The 24,542-nt window shown below is 57.4% G+C and overlaps 7 protein-coding genes and 1 non-coding gene across 8 annotated transcripts; 4 read left to right on the top strand and 4 right to left on the bottom strand.

The window, feature by feature from the left end:
• Nucleotides 1–1,687: 1,687 nt before the first annotated feature.
• PUNSTDRAFT_69957 (uncharacterized protein) lies at nt 1,688–5,318 on the top strand (the record flags this gene model as incomplete). The annotated part of the gene is made up of 13 exons (XM_007384908.1): nt 1,688–1,842; nt 1,896–2,199; nt 2,255–3,087; nt 3,117–3,118; nt 3,139–3,543; nt 3,602–3,704; nt 3,757–4,200; nt 4,259–4,317; nt 4,374–4,444; nt 4,501–4,676; nt 4,728–4,821; nt 4,882–5,145; nt 5,199–5,318. 13 exons carry the CDS (start codon nt 1,688–1,690, stop codon nt 5,316–5,318), a joined length of 3,030 nt encoding a protein of 1,009 aa, XP_007384970.1.
• Nucleotides 5,319–5,577: 259 nt separating this feature from the next.
• On the bottom strand, nt 5,578–6,329 carry PUNSTDRAFT_135386 (uncharacterized protein; the record flags this gene model as incomplete). The annotated part of the gene is made up of 4 exons (XM_007384909.1): nt 5,578–5,704; nt 5,764–5,876; nt 5,928–6,071; nt 6,147–6,329. The coding sequence occupies 4 exons, from the start codon at nt 6,327–6,329 to the stop codon at nt 5,578–5,580; spliced, it is 567 nt and encodes a 188-aa protein (XP_007384971.1).
• A 184-nt stretch (nt 6,330–6,513) lies between these two features.
• Nucleotides 6,514–7,799, bottom strand: PUNSTDRAFT_53213 (thioredoxin-like protein). Its single transcript, XM_007384910.1, has 4 exons — nt 7,665–7,799; nt 7,244–7,600; nt 6,988–7,190; nt 6,514–6,931 (listed from the first exon to the last, which is right to left on the bottom strand). The coding sequence occupies exons 1-4, from the start codon at nt 7,694–7,696 to the stop codon at nt 6,708–6,710; spliced, it is 816 nt and encodes a 271-aa protein (XP_007384972.1). The 5' UTR covers nt 7,697–7,799; the 3' UTR covers nt 6,514–6,707.
• Nucleotides 7,800–7,955: 156 nt separating this feature from the next.
• On the bottom strand, nt 7,956–8,050 carry PUNSTDRAFT_t69. The gene has a single exon. It is a non-coding gene; the product is annotated as a tRNA-Ser (tRNA).
• A 601-nt stretch (nt 8,051–8,651) lies between these two features.
• PUNSTDRAFT_135388 (P-loop containing nucleoside triphosphate hydrolase protein) lies at nt 8,652–11,011 on the top strand (the record flags this gene model as incomplete). The annotated part of the gene is made up of 2 exons (XM_007384911.1): nt 8,652–10,021; nt 10,087–11,011. The coding sequence occupies 2 exons, from the start codon at nt 8,652–8,654 to the stop codon at nt 11,009–11,011; spliced, it is 2,295 nt and encodes a 764-aa protein (XP_007384973.1).
• A 125-nt stretch (nt 11,012–11,136) lies between these two features.
• PUNSTDRAFT_135389 (uncharacterized protein) lies at nt 11,137–11,589 on the top strand (the record flags this gene model as incomplete). The annotated part of the gene is made up of 1 exon (XM_007384912.1): nt 11,137–11,589. One exon carries the CDS (start codon nt 11,137–11,139, stop codon nt 11,587–11,589), a length of 453 nt encoding a protein of 150 aa, XP_007384974.1.
• Nucleotides 11,590–11,744: 155 nt separating this feature from the next.
• Nucleotides 11,745–20,196, bottom strand: PUNSTDRAFT_103983 (uncharacterized protein). Its single transcript, XM_007384913.1, has 17 exons — nt 19,345–20,196; nt 19,213–19,289; nt 19,026–19,160; nt 18,787–18,971; nt 16,245–18,723; nt 16,066–16,194; nt 15,848–16,015; nt 14,950–15,698; nt 14,829–14,897; nt 14,624–14,776; nt 14,379–14,567; nt 14,267–14,330; nt 14,009–14,204; nt 13,787–13,946; nt 12,714–13,730; nt 12,488–12,661; nt 11,745–12,423 (listed from the first exon to the last, which is right to left on the bottom strand). The coding sequence occupies exons 1-15, from the start codon at nt 20,151–20,153 to the stop codon at nt 13,512–13,514; spliced, it is 5,781 nt and encodes a 1,926-aa protein (XP_007384975.1). The 5' UTR covers nt 20,154–20,196; the 3' UTR covers nt 11,745–12,423; nt 12,488–12,661; nt 12,714–13,511.
• Nucleotides 20,197–22,900: 2,704 nt separating this feature from the next.
• On the top strand, nt 22,901–24,339 carry PUNSTDRAFT_144370 (phosphoribosyl pyrophosphokinase; the record flags this gene model as incomplete). The annotated part of the gene is made up of 6 exons (XM_007384914.1): nt 22,901–22,931; nt 22,988–23,027; nt 23,128–23,592; nt 23,660–23,889; nt 23,960–24,018; nt 24,082–24,339. 6 exons carry the CDS (start codon nt 22,901–22,903, stop codon nt 24,250–24,252), a joined length of 996 nt encoding a protein of 331 aa, XP_007384976.1. The 3' UTR covers nt 24,253–24,339.
• Nucleotides 24,340–24,542: the final 203 nt, after the last annotated feature.

A 24,542-nucleotide genomic window follows, 5' to 3' on the forward strand; every position in this document is an offset into this window, starting at 1 on the left:
TGTATAGCACCAAACTCTCGACTCCGAGCGACCCCGGCGATGACACCCACAAACCGAAAATCATACCAACCCTAACTGGCATCGCTGTCAGTCTGGTCGCCTTTTGCGGCCTCTTGGTCGGTTTTTTCGTCATAAGGCGGCGCCGAAGAGCCAGGCAAGGTGCGTCCCGCGCGGTCCTCAGCAACGTTGCGCAAATAACAAAGACTCGGCAACAGCTGCAACAAAAACATCCCATCCGGCTCCCCATACGGGCGTACCGGGCAGCAATGACTCTGTGCCGAGGTCCAGAACGGGCCGTGCGCGTCGCGCGCGCCAACGTGAGACGAGAAACGCAGAAAATACGGCGCTTGAGACCGCTAGCCCATCGTCGCGTACACACAAACACCCGCTCACACCGATAACGACGATGCCGCGGCGGCAGGGGCAGGATCGCCGCGTGTCGTCGATATCCCCTGCTTTGGCTGAGGATCGTAGGTATGGGGACAGGGGAGAGCATGAGGACCAGCGGGAAGTGTCACGATCTCCACGCCGCGGAGAGCATAGCGCCGGCAGGCGAGGACACACACGAGAAGCTCGCCCGCGGGTAGATGAATGGTTGCGTGTCAACAGAGAGCTAGAGTTCGAGGACCTGCCTGGTGGTCCGCCGCCGAGCTATGAGCGAGCAGTGGCCGAAACATCACATAACGCCGAGTTCAGGTGTGTTAGCCGGATATGCCGATCCCGTCTGCAAGGCTAATAGTCAAATCAAGGGTCTCCGTGATTCGCCAACATACTTGAAATCGGTGATATGGATTTTGAGGATCGATTTTCCAGAGCGTAGATCCCTAGACACATGAGTAGTGACCGTTGCTAATTTTAGGGCCTCAGGTTTAGATGAAGTTATATGCATTGCGGTCGCATTTTCTGAAGAGTGGAGTCCATAGTACAGCAGTAGATGGGGTTTCAGAGACCATTCTGGTCATCCCAAGGTGCAGGGAGGAAACGATCCAAGTAAGATAGGGCTCATCCAAAACCGGGGAGGTCACGTGACATCTTCTCGAGTGAATCGGAATGATGTTGAAATTATACGATGAGTATGCATCTTCAGTAAAAATTGCTTCGTCAAGAGCTGTATGATTGCACAACGTGGCCCGTGATGTTTTCAGTTCTGACAAAAAACGTAGCTGCAAGCAGTAATTTAGCGTTCAAGACACTCCTGAGCACCGCCACTGGGGGGGCTGGAACGCGGAATTCCTGCTCGCCGCAGTGGCGACACGTGACTTCAAGCCTCCCCGGTTTTGGATGAGCCCTATCTTAGTATCCGCAGAAAAATACCCGAGGAATCAGCCGCTCGCTCTGCTGCATGTCTGCGTCAGGACCATCTCTCTGGCCCTTGTTCTCTCTGGCTGCCAGTATGTCGGACGTGGACAACGCGGACACGCGGTCAGGGTGAGTTCGAAGGGGTGCTGAAATGAACTCTTGGGAATAAACAAGGGGAAGTTGGGCGCTAAGTAGAGGCGAGAAGAGTACGAAGTCGTGTTCGGTGCGGGCGTAAGACGGAGAAGTGAGCCAAGAGATGTTGCTTTGAGAGTCGAGAACCGAGCCGCGTTAGACGCTACTTTCCGCCTCCTCCACAAATAACAGGGGGTATGGGCCTAGAAGCTAAGCCCCTCGTTCCCGCTCCCGCATTCTTTCTCTTGGTCTTCAGATGCTCTGGTACTCGATAGCGTCGGTTGTGGTCGTCCAAGCTCTTCTGGCAGTACGGGCGAACGCGCAGAGCACTAGCTGCGAGAATGGCGGGTTCGTGAACGGCTCTAGCTGTGCCTGTCCACCTGGTTTCGGAGGGACAACTTGTGCCGACCTGTGCGTTTTCCTGCGTACGAAATATCTATGTTGTGCTGATAAGTTCGTCGCAGAGCTTGTGGAGGCACAATCTTCGATGGCTCGAACCGCAAGTTGATCTCAAACCCGACCAGCTCAACTTTTGCGAATCTCACTGCCAGTGGATGCGCGTGCGAGAACGGCTGGTCGGGTACGGGTTGCAACGTCTGTCGGATATCCTCGGCATGCCAATCCGGGTTCGCGAACTCGGCGGCAGGCAAGGCGAGCGCGACCTCAAGCTCAGGACTTTCGGGTGACCCAGCGGGGCAGAACGATACGCTGGTCTGCAACACTGATCCTCGGGTATGGGCCGCTGGAGAGCTCAGCTGTGATGTTCGCGTACGTGCCAAACAAGTCGTTTCGGCCCTACAAGTTCCTGACCCGACACTCGTAGCATCCAACTATACAAGCCACCTTCCCCCTTGGATCTACTCTCACCGTTCTGCGCTCCCTCAATACCTCCTTCACTCCTATCCCAAATGTCACTGCCTTTGGGCCTGCCGGCTCTGGCACACTCTACGCACAACTGTTTTACGCCGGCATCGAGCAGTTCTACTGCTCCGCATCGTCCTGCACACAAACCGTTGCCTCGGACGGCTCCGCCGACTGGAAGTGCGCCGACGTATCGTGCACCTGCATCAAAGGAACAACGTACTGCGGCAACGGCGGCCTTGATCTCACGGGCACCATCGACGGGCTCAGCGGAGCGCTGGAGGTGCAGTGCGGAGCCGTAGACGCCTCCAACGGGACGGCCAGCTGCGCATTCAAGCAGAGCCTCATTGACGGTATATTCGGCCAGTCCGGCCTCCCGTTGGCCGGATGCACGTTCGGAGAATGCGTTAGCCAGGGTGTCATCGACGTATTATCGGGTAATAATTCGCTGTCGGACAGCAACGGCAAGAAGGGCGGAAGTTCGCTTGGCGGAGGAGTGATCGCCGGTCTGGCGGTCGTTGGTGCTCTGGTTGCGCTTGCGCTGCTCTTCCTTTTACTCGGCTGCATCAGCCAAAGGAAGGCGCGGAAGGGCGACAGTAGCCTGGACGCCGGAAAGCAAGTCAATGTTCATTGGAGCGGTGTCAGTTACACAGTCCGCGGTGCGAGCGGTGACAATCTTCTAGGAGCTCTAAAGTTCGGACGGAGCAACGCCAATGACGACAAAGTCATTCTTGACGGCGTCAGCGGAAAGATTGCCGCAGGGCAGATGATGGCAATATTGGGGCCCAGCGGCAAGTAGCATTTTCGTATTTCTATATCGAAAGGTGTCCTCATCGTGATGTGTAGGTGCTGGTAAGACAACGCTAGTCGAAATTCTAGCAGGCAAGAGCAAGTCAGGCCAAATGACGGGTACCGTTGCTTTCCCAAGAGGCTCGGCCTCCGTCGTATCCTCTCGCGACCGTATCCGCATCGGCTTCGTCCCGCAGCAGGACATTCTTCCTCCGCTCCTGACAGTCCGTGAAGCCATATTCTTTGCGGCGAACCTCCGTCTTCCCGAATCTGTCCCCCCTCATGAAAAGGTAGAGATAGTGGAACGAGTCATCCAGACGCTTGGCCTGGAAAAGGTTAGGGACGTACGGATAGGGGACGGAGAGAAACGAGGGATCAGTGGCGGCGAGATGAGGAGGGTCAGCATCGGTCTGGAGCTTGTCGCCCGGCCAGATGTTTTGATCTTGGACGAGCCGACGTCGGGTTGGTGGCAATTATGCATACATGTGAGATGGCAAGCTGATGATTGGCACTTTTCTAGGGTTGGACTCGGTGTCCGCGTCGAAAGTCGCAAACGTCTTGCGGTCTGTTGCACACGACACCTCCAACCCGATCCCTGTAATTGCATCGATCCACCAGCCAAGGTAAATATCTCTTTGTTCCTACAGCAACGCAAAAGCTGAAAGGTGGCACTAGTTCACAGCTCTATCAAACATTCGACCAGGTTATGGTCCTGTCACATGGCCAGGCACTCTACTCCGGCCCAGGTGCACTTGCCCCCGCAGAATATTTCGCTGCACGCGGCATCCCGCCCCTACAGGAAGGCTATAACGTCGCCGATTATCTCTTGGAAGTCGCCAGCGACGCGCCGGTCTCTTTATACCAGAGCAATAACGACGTATACCAAAACGGGAGCGGTACGAAGAGCCGATCTACCGATGACTACGTGGATGGAAGTGAGAAGGTCAGGAATGGGCAGGGAGACGTGCAACTGGCTACAATGGAATCCGGCCTGGTCGGCAAAGAGCACGGGAAGGCAGACGGCAAGGGAACGAACAGACGGTCGAGGGCGACGTATGCGGCGACGTTCTTGACGCAGTTCGAGGCTCTTTCGTGGAGAGAGTGGAAGATCTTGAAGCGGTAAGCGCGCTCACAATGGGACTCTCATGGTCGATCTGACATGTACTTGACTCGGTAGGGACAAAACTCTCTTCCTGACGCACGTCTGCGTAGCATCTGTGCTGGGCGTCTTCGTGGGTATGATGACATTCATTTTGCCTCCTATACCGGCTCGCTGATTGAATCCCCGTTAGGCGGTTTGTACTTCAACACCGGTATAACTATCGCAGGATTCCAGTCCAGGGTCGGATGTCTGTTCTTCTTGGTACATTCTCTTGTGCTTCCACTTTTCTCGGCCCGTAGAGCTGACGCTCCATCCAGGGCGCGCTCGTGGCATTCTCATGTTTGAGCGCCCTATACAACGTCGTCGCGACTCGTCCCCTGTTTCTGCGCGAGCGCTCAAATGGCTACTACAGCCCTGTCGCCTGGCTACTGGTTCGCATCGTCTTCGACGTTATCCCGTTGCGCATTGTGCCCACCATCCTGGTTTCGACGATGTAAGCGTTCAGCACATATCGATCGTGTCCGAAGAGCTGACCAGCCTACAGCACGTACTGGATGGCCGGCTTGGCCGACGACGCAGCGCACTTCTTCAAATTCCTTTTCATCTTGGTCCTGTACACGCTCGTCATGACCCTTTTCGTAAGATAAATGCCACCTGATACGTGCTCTCATCCTGACATCCATCATGCATCCTCCCAGAACTTCCTGCTCGGCTGCCTCTTCCACAACGGTGGGATCGCCATCTTGCTTAGCGCCCTGACCGCGCTTTACCAGATGACGTACGCCGGCTTCTTCGTCCATCTGAACGATATTCCGCCCGTCCTCCGCTGGCTGCAGTGGCTCGCGCCGCTCAAGTACACCCTCGAGGCGCTCAGCGTGAACGAGGTCGGCGCGGGGCTGATGATCGAGGATTCGCTCCAAGGCGTGCCGGTGGACGTCTCGGCGAGCTTGATCATGAAGACGGTACGTGCTCTGCACGTCATCGGCGATCTCGTTTGCTCATCGTCCGTATCCAGTTGTTCGGGTTCCAGGACAATGCGTACTACAGGGACGTGCTCGTACTGTTCGCGTTCATCGCTGGTTTCGGGGTCATGATCATCGGCACTGTTTGGCTCAGGGTTCGGGAGCGCCGTTGACGGTACATTGCCGTCGTAGTCGTCCTTGTACATGGCTTTCGCATGGAAAGACATCTTGTATATTATCGTGTAGCACAGTCCTAGTATAGCATGTTATCGCGAAGTTCCAGAAATCGTCAGTCGTAGCAATTCGTCATCGGGATACATGATAGCAATAATCAAAAGCAACGATCGAGCGCCTCGTTAGGACGCTCACAAGTACAACATCATCGCACACTGGACCTGTGCAGCTTGAGAGCAACGACATGGAGAAGCTTGATCATTCCTCAGCAGTTTCAACCTTTTCCTCGGCGTCTTCTTCGCCATCCTCTGCAGGCTCTGCTTCCGCCTCCGCGTCGTCTGCGCCATCTTTCTTGCCCTTGGAACCTAGGACAGTAGCGTTGATCCTAGACGGACGATGCGTCAGGGATCGACGGGATATCAAGGGATATGCGTTAATGCTTACTGCAGCTGTACGTGGACCGTCTCGCCTTCGCCCGCCTCGTCGTTCGGGTCCTTGAGCGTAATCTGTATGCGCTTCGTGCCCTTCCAACCGTATGAACCGGTACTGAAGGTGCTCTATCGATGTATCGTGAGTGTGACAAACTTCCCACTGCGTCAAAGACGTACAGGCAGGAGCGAGAGGTGGCCCAGGGAGCCAGGGTCGGCGGTGGCCGCGTTGGTGGTGTCATCGTCGGGTATGCTCGGCGGCGTGTGGGTGATGTTGACGTGCAGAGGGAGCGCCGAGGCCTTGAACGACGCCGGCGCGGGTGCCTACGTAAAGTTAAACGCAGACATCCGGGAGGTTGCTAAGCCACTGGTCTTTTCAAATCTGTGGAAAACGCGTACCTTCGGGCCCTTCTTGGCGCCTCCTTTAGCAGCGCTCTTGCCTTTTGGTGAGGGCTTTCCTTTCGACGCGGGTTTGCCCTTGGATGCGGGCTTGTCGCCCGTCTTTGCCGCCTTTGAGGCGCGCGTGGAGGTCGCGGGCCCGTCGGCGTTGGCTTCGTCGGCGGTACGTTTGCGGGGAGGCATTATATGTCGCGGCTTGATTTTATGTAGGTGGAAGGCGCGCTTTTAGTGGTGCGCGGTGGAGGTCGGAAACAAAGGTGGCCACTCGCTTGAGCCGCGGTTTAGCTGCGGTTGCGAGGGATATCGCGCACGCGAAGCGAGATGACGTCACGCGTGGACTCCATTACTTACAATTCAATCCTATCTAGATGCATTCATATTCACTGTGCACACGCGCAGAGTGGTTTTTGTGGTCATCGTCGGAGGGCGTATGCTGCTGCCCTGCAAGACAGGAGTGTTCGTTCCGTACATTACTTGGTCACGAACCCAGGACTATGGATACATTGGAAGAATCGTGGCGGTAACCATCCCTACGTGCAAGCCCGCGGATCGATACCGCATTCACAGGTCGAAATCCGAGTCGGAATCGTCCCCTGACTTCTTTGCTGGGCCGCGAACGTTCTTAGGTGTCCGACCGTTCGCGAACGCCACGCCAGAGGGCCGCCGGGTCGCAGGATCGTCGGAAAGATCGTCCTCGTCCTCGCTGTCGTCCGCTCGCGAGCTGCGCGGAGGTTTCTTAGCCGGAGGGACGATCGCACCGCAGAGAATGAGCAACGCCTCGAGTTCTGTCGATCGGATGAGCCGTTGTTCTCGAAAAAGGGGTAAGGAAAGGATGGGTTACCTTCTATCCTTCGGTCTTTGTCCGCACCCCACGCAACGACCTGCTGGATGATGTCCCCTCTCCGGTATACGATGAGCATCGGCTGCCGCGACTCGGGCAAGTCTGGTATGCACTTGTCGCCGACGATAGAGACGAATTTTGTGCGCGGATGGCGCTCGGCCAGCGTCCTGACGTGGTCCATCGTCCGCATGCTCCTCGGCTGCCTGGACTCGACCTTCAGCTCCATCGAAGCGCACGAGAGATCGAGAATCCCGACCCGTCCTTGTATAGCAGACACACCACTCCCGTCCCCTTCTCCTCCCCGTCCCCTTCACCTTCGTCCACCTTACTCGCCTCCGTCACCTCCCGCGTATAGTCCTCCCTGCCGATGGGATACACGCGCCCAAAGCGGCCCCGGCGCTCCTCCCTTTTCATCTCGTCCAGCCGCTGCCGGCGGTACGCGGCGATCATCCGCTCCGTCTCCTCGTCCGCCGCGTCGTCCGCGAGCTCCTGCAGCTCCGCGGGCGTGAAGTCGTCGAGCGCGTCGGAGAGTGTCGGCGAAGGTGGCGGGGAGGGCGAGGGCGGGGTCGGCTCGAGCGGGGGCAGGATGCCGTGCTTGCGGAGGGCGTCGTTGCTGGAGGATATCGCGGGAGGCTGTTTACGCAGGGGATCCGGGGGAGGAACGAGTGGTTGCTCACAACTCGGTGTCTTCGTTGGCGTTGATGGCCATGGTCGGAGGTGCGCTAGTATGCAAACGTCCTGTGTAGTTCCGGGATGTGATGGAGACGGTGGGCCAAAGATCGGCGTTCAAAGCAACTTTTAGACCAAGACTGAGGTCAAACTCGGAGATCGTAGAAACTGCGCCTGCGCCTGCGGCTACGGGCACAGCGATGGATAGAGGGAGACGTGAAGATGGCTCGCGCGGTAAACTTTAGTGTTGCAGGCCTTTGCACAGCTGCAGGTGTCGCGGTCGATGTCGAACAAAAAGTCGTCACCTGAGCGATTCGAACACTCGCGTGCAAAGCACAACCGCTAAGCTACTACGAATAGCAGGCGATCCCGTTAACCACTCCGGCAAAGTGACTGTAACCATTGCAGAAAGACGCATATGATCAATGCCCATCTCCTGAATCTGTCGCATGCTGTAGCATCCTATAATTTCTGCTTTTATCTGTTCGTTCCTGAATTATTTCCGGAGCCTCATCCAAGGTCGCGACGCCGTCGTGAAGCTGAGCGTGAACGAAGAAAACAGAGGAAAACAGGGCCTCGTCAAGAGGGTTGCACAGCCACTACCTTCCGCCTTCGCGGCGAAATTTCCGCAGAGCTCTCCGTCCTCCGACCGTGTTTGCTACTGCCCTCACTCCCATAGACTCGTCGCTCTTTGTGTTTATCGCCCCTTGCATCTGCTTATCTGTGGCCCAAGCAGCCACAGCGCTAAGTTTGGCGTATTGCTGCATTTTGCTGGCATAGCATCTACCGCCGCGTAGTACCGCGAAGGTCGGCCTCTTTGGCTTGTGTTGTCTCTTTACGCTCAGCGTCTCATCAGGCCGATGTTACATTTGGCAAGATGTCGTCTGTCGCTAAGTGCTTTGCAAACCGCGGAGCGGTCGTTCATTCGAAGTCGGCCATACGCACGTCCAGCCGCGGGGCGGGAAGGTGACGCCAAAGACTTCGACCTTCTCGCGATGATGCGGAAGACCCAAGCGAAGAAACGCAACGTCCCTCTGAGACACGACAGAGGTCGTAGCTCTACACCTCGACGCGCTCCTGGTATCGTGAAACCGTCATCCGGCAACCCACTCCGGGTCGAACCCGTCATTCCCCTGACCGTCGACGACGACACGAAAGCCAAACTCCTCGAAGTTCTCCAGCGCCATGCCCCAAACTGGACAAGGCAGACCCCCCTTCGCCATCGCCTGCTTTCCTGGGGCGTCGATCCCAAGGACGTCACCCCGCTCTGCCGCACCTTCCTCGCCGAGCTCCTCACCGGCGCCGCCTACAATCCCTCCCAATTCCACGAAGCGGAGCTCGCCCGCATCGCCGCGAACGTGCTGAACGGCCAGCTCCCCGGGCCAGTGGACCAGGCGCTCACCCGCCTCCTCTACATGTGGGCCACGAACCCGGACAACGCCGCGCTCCTCTCCTCGCGCGTCTCCCCAGACACGACCGAATCGATGCACAATTTATACGCCTCGACCGACCTCAGCTACCCCGCCGAGCGCTTCCCCAACGCGCGCTCCATGCGGCGTAAGATAATCATGCACGTCGGGCCCACGAACAGCGGCAAGACGCACAACGCGCTCCGCGCGCTCGCCGCCGCACGCACGGGCGTCTACGCCGGCCCGCTCCGCCTCCTCGCACACGAGATCTGGGAGCGTCTCAACAAGGGCCAGATCGTGCCCCTCGGCGCGCCCGAGTCACTCGCGGACGCCGATGACGCCATCGGCCCGGACATCGGCGACGGCATCCCCGCAGCGCACCGTGACCCCCGCGCGCCCTACGCGCGCCAGTGCAACCTCGTCACAGGCGAGGAGCAGCGGATCGTGAACGAGGCCGCGGGGCTCACAAGCTGCACGGTCGAGATGCTCAGCCCCCTGCAGATGTACGACGTTGGCGTCGTAGACGAGATACAGCTCATCAAGGACGACGACCGCGGCGGCGCGTGGACATCTGCGGTGCTCTCCCTGTGCGCGAAGGAGCTTCACCTGTGCGGCGACGAGACCGCGGTGCCGATCATAGAGGACATCGTCAAGGACACCGGCGACGAGCTCATCATCAACCGGTATCAGCGTCTCACCCCGCTCCACGTCGCACCGAAGAGCCTTGAGAGCAACTTCAAGAATGTAAAGAAGGGCGACTGCGTGGTCACGTTCTCGCGGAACAACATCTTCCAGGTGAAGGAGCAAATTGAGGAAGAGACGGGTCTTCGGTGTGCTGTTGCGTATGGGCGACTACCTCCGGAGCTGAGGAGCAAGCAGGCGGCGCTGTTCAACGACCCGAAGAGCGGCTACGATGTTATCGTAGGCAGCGACGCCATCGGACTCGGATTGAACCTGTACGTTATCACACATGTGATAATGTTTACAATCTACCTGCTCACGTACCTCCGTCCGACCACAGAAAGATCAATCGCGTCGTCTTCGAGGCCATGCACAAATGGGACGGCGAGACCACGCAGGTGCTTCCGACCCCGTTGATTAAGCAGATCGCGGGGCGTGCCGGTCGGTACGGCTTGCACGGCCAGGGCAACGCTGGCGGCGTCGTAACTTGCCTACACGAGGAGGATATGCCCATCCTCCGCGCCGCCATGGAGGCGCCGCTCGACCAGCAACGCGAGGCCCGGCTGCACATCAACGCCGCCGAGGCTGACCCCGTCTTCCAGGCGCTCCCGCGGAACACGACGACGTCCGCCGCCTTCGAGGCCCTGCATCATCTCGGGCGGACGCGGCCGCCGTATCTGTTCGTGCTCGACGCCAAGTACCGGCGCCGGACCGAGTTTGTGGACCGGTTCGCGGGCGACCTGACGCTGGCGGAGAGGATGACACTCCTGAACGCGCCGTTTCAGCTGAGAGGCCCGCTGTCGGCGGGCGTGGCGGAGGAGGTCGTCACGCTGTACCGGAACAAGTTCGTGGTGTGGATCGAGGCCGTGATCCAGAAGTTCAAGCTGAAGGAAACGCTGCTCGAGGTGTTGGATAGGATGGAGCGCGAGGAGATGGGGCAGAAGGCGGAGGCGCTGGCGGGCATGGACCCCGAGTATTGCGTCGAGACCATGGCTGCGCTCGAGCAGCTGCACAAGACGTTGGCGGTGCATGTGTGGTATGGATACCGGAACCCGGTGGCGTTCCCGGATATGGCGTACGCAGAAGGCATGAAGGAGCAGGTGGAGAAGGCGATGAACTGGACACTGAAGACGATGGCGGGAAAGAAGATCAAGACGAAGCTGAAGAGCCTACAGAAGAGCGATCTGGAGGAAGAGGGATTTTCAATCGCGTATGCGAAGTCTAAGAAGGCGGCGAGGGCCGCCCGGCGGTCTGCGTCGGCCTAGACGCAGATAGAGTAGAGAGGATCATACAGGGGTACGTGGATGTGACAGAACCTCTTGTGAAGGTCTGCTGAAAATCAAGGATAGATCATGTGCTGTTGGACATCCGTCAGGTTGAACTTGTCTGAATGCCTGGCTCGGTCGTACAAATCCTGCTGTGTAAACTGCTCTCATCACCCACCCACCCCTTCAGCTCTCGGGAGACTAGCTACGGAATTTGCATCATGCGCGTCACGACTATTCTCTCGCTATCCCTCTTTGTCGTGGTCGGCTACAGCTTGCCTGCTGCCCCACGACCTTGGCAACCACACTCAAGAACTCCTCTCATCTATCGCGCGCGCCGGGACCCTATGGCAAACTCGCGCAACGCGCAGGATCCGCCGATCATGCCCACGCCAACCACAAGCCCGGGTGTTACTCTCATCCCGCGCATCACGAGCCCTCCGCCTACCGCAACGTTCGACGCGTCTCAATACAACCACGGCGGGCAAGAGGGTGCCAGAAACCCGGCAAGACGGCCGTTAAAGTTCGAGACGGGAAGGCTTCGGAAGCAGCACACGTCCACGTTGGTGGTTTCTTGAGGATGATTATCGGATATTTTGCATTCATACAAGCTCCCGCTACTCAGCCGTAGACACATCTCCATGCATACTGTACACGCTAATCCTGCACGCGGCATCATGAATACAACTGCTATTTTGGGTCAAAGGAGGGCATGGGCACGGACCGGTAGCGATCAGAACTCATCGCCTCCCCTCTTCACCCTCTGCCTCGGCGGCTCCTGCACGTCGACCCTCGAAACGCCCTCTTGACCTTTCAGCGACGTTAAGACCTCATCTTGGACTCTGCCCCATTCCGCCTTGGGGATGGCATATAGCTGGACGTCCGCCAGTTGTCCTACATTCCCGACGTGGTTGAGCGCGGGATGAGCTCTAGCTGCTAGTTGGCCAGGGTCTGGCACGACGGCCGGGTTCAGAGATACGGCGATGTATTGATTGGCGGCGTAGTCAAGCGCGGACATGATGGTTTTAGCCAAGCCCTTTCAATGGCTGCTCATGTTATAATCCAACCCACGTCAGCTGGTGCCTGGCTTTCGGCTTCCCCACTACTCTGATCATCGTCCACGATGACCGACACCCCGCCGTCCGATGTCGATCTGCACGACATCCACACTAAGGCCATGGACGCTCAGGTCGGCGGCCACCCGGGCGTGCTCACCTCCGAGGACGGCTCGCTGCTCATCAAGGAGGCGCTTGCCGCCGAGATCGGCTTCTACGAACACGTCGCGAACGAGCCGAGCTTTGCGCCGCTGCGGCCATTCTTGTGCAAGTTTTACGGTACGTTGAAGCTGCAGGGCAAGGTTGCCGATGCAGCTGGGACGCAGCTTGAACCGCTGGAGGAGGGTCAGGGAAAAGATATGTCGCTTCGTTCCATTGCGTGCGGAGGGATCACCATATGTACTAATCTCGGTGTTTACACAGTCTCTTGTGCTAGAGAATCTTGCGTACGCGTTCCATGAGCCAAACATATTGGACATCAAGCTTGGCACGATCCTCTATGACGAGGATGCGACGCCTGAGAAGAAGGAGCGCATGGAGAAGACGGCGAGGAACACAACCTCGCACGAGACCGGCGTTCGTTTGACAGGATTTCAGGTAGCCAGAGTCTTGCTTGCTGGACACGAATGAGCTGCTGACTATGCTACAGGTCTACGACAATAATACCCACAAACCAGTCGTCGTACCCAAGTCGTACGGAAAGTCCATCAAGCCTGCCGATCTTCCAGACGGCATAAGGCGGTTCTTCCCCGTCGCTTCCTCTCTTACTTCTGCTACCGATAACTCTCCGGAGGTGACCTCCGCCTCCTCTTCCTCCCCCGATTCGGGTACCCAGACATCGGGATCCCATTTGGGTTTGCCGGCGAATTTGCTGTTACCAATCCTGAGGGAAATGAAGAACAACGTGAAGGATATCCGCAACGCACTGGCGCAGGTGGAGATGCGGATGGTGGGCGGGAGCGTACTCTTCATCTACGAAGCGGATTGGGCGCGGGCGGAAGAGGGCTTGAAGCGACATTTTGAGCGCATGAACAAGCTCGCTGCAGGGACAGAGGACGAAGGAGAGGACGATGAATCTTCTGACGAAGAGGACGTCGAAGAAGGCACCAAGAAACATGGCCCGGCGTATGTCATCAAGTTGATCGACTTCGCGCATACAAAGATCACGCCCGGACGTGGGCCTGACGAGGGTGTGCTGAAGGGCTTAGATACAGTTCTCAGCTTGCTTGACGGTCGCATCCAGGAAGTGGAAGATAATCATTAATCCACAGCCTAGCATGTTAATCATCAAGTATACCATGTATACATGAACGCACGCCTGCGTGCATCTACAAGATCTTTAGTGAGGCATCGAATGAAGTGATGCATGACATCCCGTAGTGTAGAGTAATCCGCGCACTGTTCAAGAATGGAAAACAAAAACAAATCGCGGTCGAGCATGCATTTTACCGAGTCCGCACCCTCTTCATTGCCCTTTTCTCTGCCTCCTTCGCATTTTGTATGGCCTGTTCCAGCGTTCGAATCCACACTTGACAGTCCCGCACCGAAGTCGCTCGTAGCGCTATCTTGTCGCCGCCCCGCGGATACGGCACGAATATCTGGAACGCAGTATCGTCTCTGTTCCCAGGCGCCTCTTGGATCTGCATGTCGGGAAGAGGAATGGGCTGCCAATGACGTTCAATTCAGGTAAGCGCAATTAGTCAGACAAGGCGGAGCATACCATCCGATAGAGAGTCTTGGATGTCTCGTCCGTGAGCACGAGGATATCGCTGCAAAGGTATGCCCGTAGCTTCCGTCCGCTCTTCGCCTTCGACAGCATGCCTTCCTTGAGTAGCCGCCGTTTGCCCATCGAGCGCGTTGGAGCTGTGAGATCCAGTCTCCTGGACAAGGTCATTGCAACCAATGAGATTCCACAATCCCGATCATCTCAAAGCGAACGTACCCTTGCCCAACCCATAGGTGCTCTGAGATCTTCCTCAGCGTTTCTTGGCCTTCCTGTTCCCGTATGCTCTCATTGATGTGCGTCAAGATGCCTTCGGCCATTTGAAGAGCGCTCTCGATGTCGCTCTGGTCTTGTGCAGAGTCCGTGTAGTGCAAAATTTGGCGCAGGAGAAGCGGATAGCGGGTCATACGTTGCACTGATGTATGCAGGACACTGTCAGAAAACGGGGAGCCGTAATCAAGATGGACGCTAACTTACTAGGTACCAGGAGATAACTCGACAAATCCAAGTTGCGAACGGCAGGTTCGGATTCACGCAGGCGCTGGACGATCATGAGATAACGTGAAAACACTGCGAATGGATCGCGAACCTGCAAATGCGCCGCAAGTTCGGGTTTTGACTCTCGCAGTGACTGCAGCACCTTCGTTGCGGTGCCCTGGTTGACGCAGTATTCCATGTATACCTCCATATGGCTCATATGCTCCTTGAGGATGTCTCCGATACGGTCGATGTACAGTCTGCATTCCTTCTGACGCTCTTCCAGGGAACTAAGGAAGGTCTGCAGAGAATGAAATTAGTTAACTCGCCGCGGAGTGTCAGGCTCGGATGCATTACTGTGTTCGAGAGAAGGATATCTTCTACATTTGCGAATATGACTGTGACGGCTTTCTCGTCGAGCATAGGGAGCATGCTTGCGTAGAACACCTCGACGATGATCTGCAAATCCCGAACGTATGCAGCTTCCGTAGCAATGAACTCGAAGATTGACTGAGAGGAGGTTATCCAGTGCACTCAGGGCGATTAGAGAGGAACCACTCACTTCTTGACGCTTCCGTTCTTTTGTTGGCACATCTTCCAGGGCAGTCTTGTCTACCAAGCTTGCCCATGTCTGACAGTACTCTGAGTATCCGTGGGGACGGAGATTGCCGTTCTAAGCTCACCGAGCCGAATAAATTCCCATCCTGAGACGCTGGCGTCGCAGGTCTACTTGAGGGCGGTCCTGCTATAGGGCCGGAGATCGGAGCCGAAATGGAAAGCGTCTTCTTCTCACTATCATTGGGCGTTTTAGTCCGTCCCAGGAAATGGAGGAAATGTGACATGCGACCGTGATCACTCCCTGTGGAAGCGGCGCTATCGCGGGACATGCTTTGAGAGATCGAGGAAGACATAGGCGAGGACGCAAGCATGTTGTCGAAGGAGGAGACAGATAAGCGATTTTGCTCGACGCCCTTCGTTTTCTTGAACTCCTCGTAGCGCGCAAACGCATCGTCAAGCCGTATGGTCGAGTCTGCCGGGCTCCCTTGGGCTGGAGGCAGATCCTTCTCAGACGTTATCGAGATGATGGACGTCCGGTTGGGTGCTGCAGGCGGAGGACGTCGCCGCCTTACTGAGGGCTTGCGGGCTGGACGTGGAGGAGGCTGCTTGTCGGTCTTCACCACTAATCCGGCAGCTTCCAGTACGCGTTGTCGTTCAATCGCTCTAGCCTCCCGCTCCGCCTTGGCCTCTTCCTCGTTTGCGGGTCGTTCTTCTTCTGCGTCTGATTCGCCGAAGGATAGATATTCAGAATCCGTATCTGACTCATCTTCGGAATCTTCATCGTTGGCGGTCACTGTGGGTGAGATCGGGATGTTGTGCGCAACCGCAGATTGCTCTTCGGGCTGCTTAACGGGCGCAGGCAACGCACCGACTTCTATATACGAGTCAGGTAAAAATCCGATTGTATTCAGAGTGTGTATCCGAGCGATTACATGCAAAAGGAAGCAGAAAATTCATTTTCAGCCTGTTGACCAATGCAAGAATGTAAACGAAAGAACTCAAGGAGAAGTGGGTGCAACTAACCCTCTACCACTTCTAGATAAGCCGCCGGCACGATGAAGATCACGCCGCCCTGTTCCGCCTTCCACCAGTCCGCCTCCGCGCGATCGACGATGGATAGCAGGTCGCCTTCAGCGAATGGCAATTCGTCAGGATTTGTGCCAGTGTATGCATAGAGAGCCCTGGCTTTGGCTATTGCGGGGTTAGCAGTAGTTGTGTTGTAGTTATCTAACAATGCTTACTTGATTGCACTTCTTGAACGTAAGTTTTGGGGAAGAAACCGGATTTCCCATCTCGGACGAGGGTGCCATACCACCAATCACCGCCTGACTTCGATGGGTGTGCAGTCAAGACAAGGTTCTCGCCGAAAGCTAAGCAGACTGTTAGTACTCATGCGACAGACCCAGCAACAAGTCCATACAAAGGTCCTCCGGACGTTGCCCTTCATACGCATACAGCGATCTCACGCGCAAGGCGACTGACTTGTCAATGTCCGCCATTTCGTCGTTTGACTCCGAGACCTGGATGGCAGGAACGCCCTCGCCTGGGAGCTTCTCCGGTTCATCACGTTCATCGTCGGAATGTTCATCCTCCTCGGCCATGGACGGCATTGCCTCAGCGGGGCGATGCACTTGCCCTTGATCTGCCGCGAGACCAGCAAACCAATCGACCGACTGCCTATTCAACGTCTTCTGGTCGTCCGCACGGGGGGCTTCCGCCGGAGGTGGCGATGGAGGCGACGCGGGACGAGGCGCGGCGTTGATATGCGGGGGCGGAGCAGTGTCTCCAAGAACTTTACCTGCCAGACCGGCTTGGCTGCGGTCGTTTGTCTGTGCCTTCCTAAGCCTCGCCCCAGATTGGATTGCGCCAAGCAACGCAGATCGGTCTCCGGTAGGTGCAGGGGCGGCGATGGGCGCTGCAGCAGCTGGTGGAGGCGGAGGACCAGGCGGAGGTGGAGGCGGCGGTCCACCCCCAAATGCCGGCGGTGGAGGCGGGGCAGCAGGCACACCCGGGGCGGGAGGTGGGGGCGGGGCAGCAGGTGGAGCCCCATTTTGCACGGGCGTCGCGCTCTTTGGCGTGGCTGGCTTCGGGCTCATCGGCGCTGCGCTCTGAGGTCGCGACGTGGGCAAAATGCTGCCGAATAGCTGCTGGGCAAGGTTGGACCGCGCGTCGCGGGACGTGCCAAGGTCGTCGTCGGAGCTGTCGTCGTCGTCCTTCTCCTTCAAATCTTCCCAATCTTCCTCGTCGTCGGCAGGGGCGGTGTGGTAAGACGTCTTGATCGGCGCTGGCATCGGGCTTCTGGCTGGCGGAGGAGGAGTGGGGGCAACAGGGGCTGAAGTCGGTTCGGGAGTCGCAGCGGGAGGACCGGGCTTGAAGAACGGGTTGGACCCGCCAGGGGTGCCACCGGAAGTAGCTGGCGGTGGGGCACCTCCACCCAAGAGCTTGCTGAAGGGGTTGTGACTCTTCTCCGCTTGCGGCGGGCTCGTCGGTGCTGCAGGCGCAGGCGGTGGTGGAGGTGGCGGAGAAATCTGAGTTGGCGCGGAAGGGGCAGGAGCTGGGGGAGCAGTAGGCGGCGACCTGACCTCAGGGGTGGGCGGGGCAGGACTCGCCGCCCTATTCAAGAAAGCTTGTCGTCTCTTCTGATATTCCTCCTCGGCCTTCTTCATCTCCTCCTCTTCTTGCTCGAGTTGCCTTAACCGCGCCTCACGTTCCTGACGTATCTTCCTCAGCTCTTCCTCGCGCTGGCGTATCCTTTCTTCTTCGGGATCTACCTGAGCAGCCGATGCCGCTGGAGGTGCAGGTGGAGGGGGAGCCGGGTTCGACACGGAGGGGGACGGTACCGGCGGAGCGGAGGGCTTGCGCGGCGGCGGTGGAGCAGGGGCTCTCCTGGCGACTGGCGGCGGCGGGGCGGCCTTCTTGGTAGCCGCCGGCGACGACACAGGCGGGGTAGGCGCAGGAGGAGCTGTCTTCGGAGGTTCGACCTGGGCTCTCTCTCCCTGCAGCCGCTCCCTCCTCTGCCGCTCACGCTCCTCCGCCTCCTTCTCCGCCTGCCTGGCTTTCGCCTCCGCCTCCGCCTTCTCTTTCGCAAGCCGCTCCTCCACACTAGTATCAAGTGCGGGTCCGCTGCCAGTGGCGCCGGGGGCAGGCGTCGTGACACCGAGCGCGCGCATGCGCTCTTGCATGCGCCGCTGCGCTTCGGCCTGAATGAATGCCCTACGTTCTTCCGGGGTCATATTCTTCGTGTTCGGAGCACCCGGTGCAGGTGATGCGGACGGGGCTGGCGCCGGGGGTGGAGGCTTCGAAATGGAGGAAGATGGCGCAGATGGTGGTGGCGGCGGCGGCGGGGTGCGCGCTGCCGTGCCTGCAGGAGAGCGCGGGCGGTCGTAGCTTCTATCATAATCGCGGTCGCGGTCGTAGCGATCCCTGGAGCGATCGCGGTCCCCGTAGTATCTATCCCGCTCCCTCGACCGGTCCCGATAGTCGCGATCACGGTCCCGGTCCCTGTCACGGTCGTCGTACCGATCCCTGCTATCGTATCCGTACCGTTCATCCCTGTCGCTGAACCGCCCGAACCGCTCATTGCGCTCGTCCCTCGCCTTGATCTCGTCGCGGCGCTCGCGCTCGCGCCGCTTCTCCCGCTCCTCGATCTTGCGCTCCACCTCCGGTACGCGCTCGTGAAGCAGCTTCATCAGCTCGCGCTCGAGGCGTCGGCGCTCCTCGTCCTTCGCTGTCGTGCGCGGGCCGCGCTGGACGTAATCGAGGTCCTCTTGCACACGCTTCACGCGGTAACGCAAGTCGGCCATCTCCCGGTCTAGCGCCTCGTCGTCTTGCGACTTGTTAGCTTCATCGTCGAGCATCCGGGCAGCGTTCGAAAGCTGGCGCTTCATTTCGTTCAAATCCTGTTTCACAGAGGAAGAAAAAGGTTGAGGGTAGGCCAATAATCAACGATGGAGGAGTCTCACGTCTCCAGCACTCTCGTTACCGACACGGACTGCGCTCCTGTCGAGACGTCTGTTCCGCGGCTGATAAGCCTCGCCCACATTGTCAGAGTGCCTGTATACCGTCGCATCCTGCCTGCTTCCGGCGCCCGCAGGCCCGTTGCCGTACAAGCTGCGATCGCGCAGCTTGCTGATCGGGCTGTCGATACCTGTAGGAAGCTATGTTAATATGAGGAACTGCTACTATAGACGCGGTTAACGACCTGGGGAGCGGGATTGAGAGCGGGTGTCATTCTTGAGAATATCTTTCAGGAAGTTGACGGATGTGTCGAGGTCGCGATGAGATGGTGGTACGAGTTCCGGAGGGAGTTCGTCAGGGATATCATTGCCGTTGAGTTCTATCATCCAACGATGAGTTTACGCTGTGAAGAGGGGGGCGGGATGACTTACTTCGGTAGATCAAGCCCATTGCTACGTGGAACTCTGCAATGTTGAGCTTGCCGCGATTGTCCACATCAGCAAGCGTCCTGTGTGCATATACTCAGCGCTTTCAATCCATATGATAGTATAGCAATCACGTACCAGATTTTGGCCAGGTCATTCCGGCTCAATCCACTCGCACCGAACACGTCCAACGCAGTCTTGCCATCGATGAATCCTGTGCCAGACGTATCCCAGGCCCTGAACAACTGGTCGTAGTTCTTCTTCTCAGCCTTGCTCAGCGCCCACGGGATCTTCGGTGCCGCGCTGCCCCGGACCTCTTGGTTGTGCTGCTGGAAGCTTTGCTGGAGGCTGAGGCCGTTGAACATGCTCGGGTTCTGCTGGATCTGCGTCTGGACGAAGCCGGAGGCGTACGGCGCGGTTGGATTGGCAGGCATGAACGCGCCGGACATCATCGTTATGCGGGGATCGATGAAGCCCGTCATCTGGGGAACGAGGGGCGCCGGTGACGGCCCGCCGCGCAGGCCACCTGCGCCAGGGAAGCCTGTCGGCTGCGGCGCGAGTCCGCCAGCGCCGGGGAAGCCTGTAGGTTGCGACATGAGTCCGCCTCCTCCTACGCCAGGAAACCCAGTGGGCTGAGGCGCAAGGCGGTTCATTGGCGATATCGCGCTTTGCTGGCCTTGAAACTGGGACGGAATCGGTGGGACGGGCGGAGGCGGAGGCGCTGGGCGTTGGCCGAAACCTGCTCCACCACCTAGAAAGCCGGTTTGCTGGGGAGGCACAAACCCGGTCTGCTGAGGCTGTAGAAATCCTGAGTTACTAGGAAAGCCGGTCTGCTGGGGTTGCTGGAATCCTCCCGGACGCTGGCCGGGAAAGCCAGTCGGTTGCGGCTGGAGGCCTCCGCCGAATTGCGGTTGTTGCTGTTGCTGTGGGTTGAATCCGGTCTGCATGGGGTACTGGTACCCCGGCTGGCCTTGCTGGCCCCATTGTGCCATCGTCGGCTCGCCGTCGTCGTCGACGATGAGGAGGAGCACCTGATGAACGTTGACGATCAACTCTGGGCAGGCTGCGCCCGCGACGTCAGCGAGCAGGGTTTGGGCGGAGACTCAATTTGTTCTCACGATTAATTCCTATCGCGATGTGCGTGCCTTTCTCCTTCACCACTTCGATCGTCGTGTGCTTGCAGGGAACATTTCGGCCAAAGTCAAGATTAGCAGTAGTATACAAGGCGAATGTCAGAAACGGGTGAAATGAGGGGTTTTTTTGTCAAGCATATGCGAAGCAACTCCGATCGAACAATCACCATTTATATAGTCCACTCTGCTTGGATCACCATGCTATCCTCGTGTGTTCCGCCTATAACAGACCGTGCCATCATCCCATAAGACAAGCAACACTCCAGTGTGCGTCTTTCATCTTATGCTTGGGAGGAGGTAGAGTCCACGCGGCTATATACATCCTCGATGGACTCACATCGGATGCACATGATCTGTTTTATATGCTGTTTTATCCCCATCATCTGCACTTCTTTACTCCCTATCGCTGTCATTTGACTGCGAAAAAGAAAGTAGTACAACTCGAAGTATGCACCGTTATAACATGGAACGTGTGACTTGCATCGTCCTATAACTACCTCCAACGTACGATGCCCGGCCCCCAGACAACGTTAACCTTCGGTGCCACACCTTCCATCAATTCTGCGGTCCATTCCGTGTTCCCCTTCTCATCCTCGCAAATGTACAATCTCTCAAGCACGCCGTCGCCGGTCCGCCGTCTCAGGAGGGTGGCCGCTTCTTCGATTTGGACACGCGTGATTGTGCTGAAGCAGACGATCTCGAGGGTGTGCAGGCGGGGAAATAAGCGGGGCGTGTCCACATCGAAGTTCGCAAGGGCCCGCAAGACGTGAATGAGGCCTTGGAAATCCATGTTCACGTGTAAGGTGCATACGTCGTTGAGGTCGCCGAACACCTGCCGGCAGTGCTCGGGCATAAGGGCCGGATACCACTGATCATGATCAACGAGAATGAGAAGTTGAGAGACAGAGAGGGAAGAGATGGCGGGCTCGAGCGCTAACGTGAATGGATGGGGATCGCAGTTTTCGCTATATCGTCGAGAACCAAATAACTCTAGCGTGCAATCGATGCTAGGGCGCATCTGATCATGGGAAAAGTGGTTTCCATCGAGGTCCACGCAGACAAGCTGCAGACTCATACCCCAATATACCTCGAGTGAGCATTGCCGATAGCTGCATGCTTGAGCGAGAACGAGCTTGTGAAAGAGAGCAAACTAGCGATACGCGCTGGCTTTTCGCCGAAGTGGCGTATCCTGTTCTTGAGGACGATGATCAGTTGGCAAGAGGCAGGAATACGAAGCCGGGTAAAGAGGAACTGCAGCTCAGGAGACCAGTCCTCAATGCATAGGTATTTCAAGTTGGGCAGGGAGACCACTTGCGAAGATATATTGGTGTGGAATGCACTATCCAGGAGAGGCAGGGTTCGTTCAAGATGGAGACGGACCAAGTCTTGATGCCGCTGTAGCGCCGTCAAGACGTGACGAAATAATACTTCGGATAAATCATAGTCAAGGGCTTGAGGATGTCGTCGACATTCAAGCACTCGCAAGTGCATAGGGGTGTTCACGAGCGGGGAGGACCAATCGAGATAACATGTATCCAGACGGATGACTTGAAGGTAGGGGTAGCGATCCACCAGGGCATTGTGGAGGTGGGGTCCTGCCGCGAGAGGGATTTGCTCAAACTTAACCCGGATCTTTCTTATCCGAGAAAGTTGACCGGGGCGAGCTCGAAGTGCAGCTTCGACAACGGACCGGTGAATACGCACTTCAATCGAAGCGATAGGGGAGGAAATCTCCAGGGACGGAATATCGGGAAGGAAGTTTGTCCATTTTGTGTATTTGACATGAAGCTCGACGCCACGTGAACGTTTCAGAATTTCCGTGTTCAACTTGGGATAACCTAGTTCCAACGTAATCCATAACAATGCGCTCGACAATGCCGTGGTATACCAAAGGGAGCAGACGTGGGTAACCCTGATCCAGTCCGGATGGAAGTAGCCATCGCGGCAGTAAAGGAAGATGATCAGGAGGACCTCTCGAGGTAGGCGATTCACTAGGTAACGGCGCATCTTACGACGCGACCTGAGTCGGAATCGGTTTATATCCGGTGTGAGCCCGCCCAGTAGGTCGAGCGGGGCGAGCCGTAGCACTCGCCCCCGGCCTATGCCCAAGCCGAAAGGCTTCCCCCACCCCTCACGGTGGCTCACCCGGGTGTTTACCGCACCCGACTGCAGGACCGCAGCCCGCCCAAGATTGCGCATCGACATGATAGCATCGACATGATATACAGTGGCGCGACATCCCCTAGCAGAGGATCCTTAGCGATCGAGACGAATAACTTATCATACTAAGTCCACTTACAGGAACACAGTTGCGACCGAGTGCTTCACGCGATACCACGCAAGAAGGGAAGAAAGACGAGCAGATGAACGTGCCACGCTTTGCCAATACTTATGAGAGTCAACCGTGAGATTCCCACGATGACGTAACGTAGATGATTTCATTGCACCGCATCGCAGACCATTTTCATACTCTGATCTCCTCCTCGGAACGGTATTGCCTGCTTCATGCCACAGACATAACATTAATATCCGCCGTCACATACCTTTGACTACCACTAGAGATGGCCAGCAATTCCATCCGACTCCTTACCGGTCCGTCACCTGCTCAATGCCGTATCCACAATTCTCGTGCTGATCTGCGACCACAGGGAACAGTCACCCCGAGCTCGCTAAGGCAGTCGCCGAGCGGTGAGCGCGCTCTACCCCTTGCACCTCAAGCGAAAGACCCACATACCAACCCCAATCTCTGCTGCTCGCATGTCGCACCGACCTGATCGCACCGCCGCAGGCTGAACATCCCGCTCACGCCCTGCATCGTCAAAAAGTTCTCCAACGGCGAGACGAACGCGAAGATCACCGAGTCCGTCCGGGACTCGGACGTGTTCATCATCCAGTCCGGCTGCGCGGACGTGAACGACCACCTGATGGAGCTCCTCATCCTCATCTCCGCCTGCAAGGGCGCCTCTGCCCGGCGCATCACGGCCGTCATCCCCTGCTTCCCCTACGCGCGCATGGACAAGAAGGACCGCTCGCGCGCACCGATCACCGCCAAGCTCGTCGCGAACATGCTCGTCGTCGCCGGATGCGACCACGTCATCACCATGGACCTCCACGCGAGCCAGATCCAAGGCTTCTTCGACATCCCCGTCGACAACCTCTACTCGGAGCCGAGCATGCTCGCCTGGATCCGCCTGAACATCCCTGACTGGCAGGAAGCCGTGGTCGTCAGCCCGGACGCCGGTGGTGCAAAACGGTGCGTAATTCTGGTTTTAAGATGCGTCGTTGGATCGTTGACGTGACACTCGGAAAAAACCACGCAGGGTGACAGCCATCGCGGACAAGCTAGGCGTCGAGTTCGCGCTCATCCACCGCGAACGCAAAGCTCGCGCGCAAGGCGCCGAGGAGACGATGGAACTGCTCGTCGGGAACGTGCAAGGCAAGGTCGCGATCCTGGTAGACGATATGGTCGACACGGGCTCGACCCTGACCCTCGCCGCGTACTCGCTTCGCAAAAAAGGCGCCAAGCAGGTCTACGCCCTCATTTCGCACGGTAATCCCGCCGCTTTCTCGTATCTTCGTCGGACACTCTGACTCACCTGACTCACCTTCTCCCTCCCCAGGACTTCTGAGCGAGGTGAATCTGAAGCTTATAGAGGAGCTCCCTATCGATCATCTCCTAGTGCGTGGCTCTCTCCTCACTCTCCACTTGTTCGCGTCCGCGCTGAAACATGGGGCTTGGCAGGTCACCAACTCCGTGCCGCAGAAGGAGCACGCTTCGACGATTAAGAAACTCGTCACGCTGGACATCAGCCCGACCATCGCCGAGAGCATCCGTCGCACGCATAATGGCGAGAGCATCTCGTTGCTCTTCGGGGATTGGGTAGAGGTCGAGAGCGGCACGGCCGTCTATTGATTGGAGCCGCACTAGAGGATACAAGGTATCAATCATATCACGAATCTGTACAACAACAAACATCCCGAATGCATTGGACCCTGCTGGACGCGAGAGGAACAAGCAACCTGTGCCAGATGTATGTTTCGAGCTATACACGCCTCCTCAGTGCGTGTGTGCGACAGCTTCAAAGCTGTGAACATGCGCTCGACGCAGCTTCATCGAACGTCTGATGAGACGTTGGTCGCAAGCGGGTTCAATAGCCTGGGCCAATACAGAAGTGCGACCGAGTTGACCGATGCCGCATTAAA

Source organism: Punctularia strigosozonata (genome assembly GCF_000264995.1).
Source record: "Punctularia strigosozonata HHB-11173 SS5 unplaced genomic scaffold PUNSTscaffold_8, whole genome shotgun sequence".
NCBI lineage: Eukaryota > Fungi > Basidiomycota > Agaricomycetes > Corticiales > Punctulariaceae > Punctularia > Punctularia strigosozonata.

Bases quoted from the DNA above. Each gene is read 5' to 3' on its own strand.
- PUNSTDRAFT_53213 (XM_007384910.1), bottom strand. From the start codon at position 7,696: ATGGCCATCAACGCCAACGAAGACACCGAGTT. The intron at 7,601-7,664 runs GTGAGCAACCAC...GATATCCTCCAG, and splicing joins GCCAACGAAGACACCGAGTT to CAACGACGCCCTCCGCAAGC. The intron at 6,932-6,987 runs GTAACCCATCCT...TCCGATCGACAG, and splicing joins CAAAGACCGAAGGATAGAAG to AACTCGAGGCGTTGCTCATT.
- PUNSTDRAFT_103983 (XM_007384913.1), bottom strand. From the start codon at position 20,153: ATGCAGACCGGATTCAACCCACAGCAACAGCAACAACCGCAATTCGGC. The intron at 18,724-18,786 runs GTGAGACTCCTC...TCTGTGAAACAG, and splicing joins GTAACGAGAGTGCTGGAGAC to GATTTGAACGAAATGAAGCG. The intron at 16,195-16,244 runs GTATGGACTTGT...CAGTCTGCTTAG, and splicing joins GCAACGTCCGGAGGACCTTT to CTTTCGGCGAGAACCTTGTC.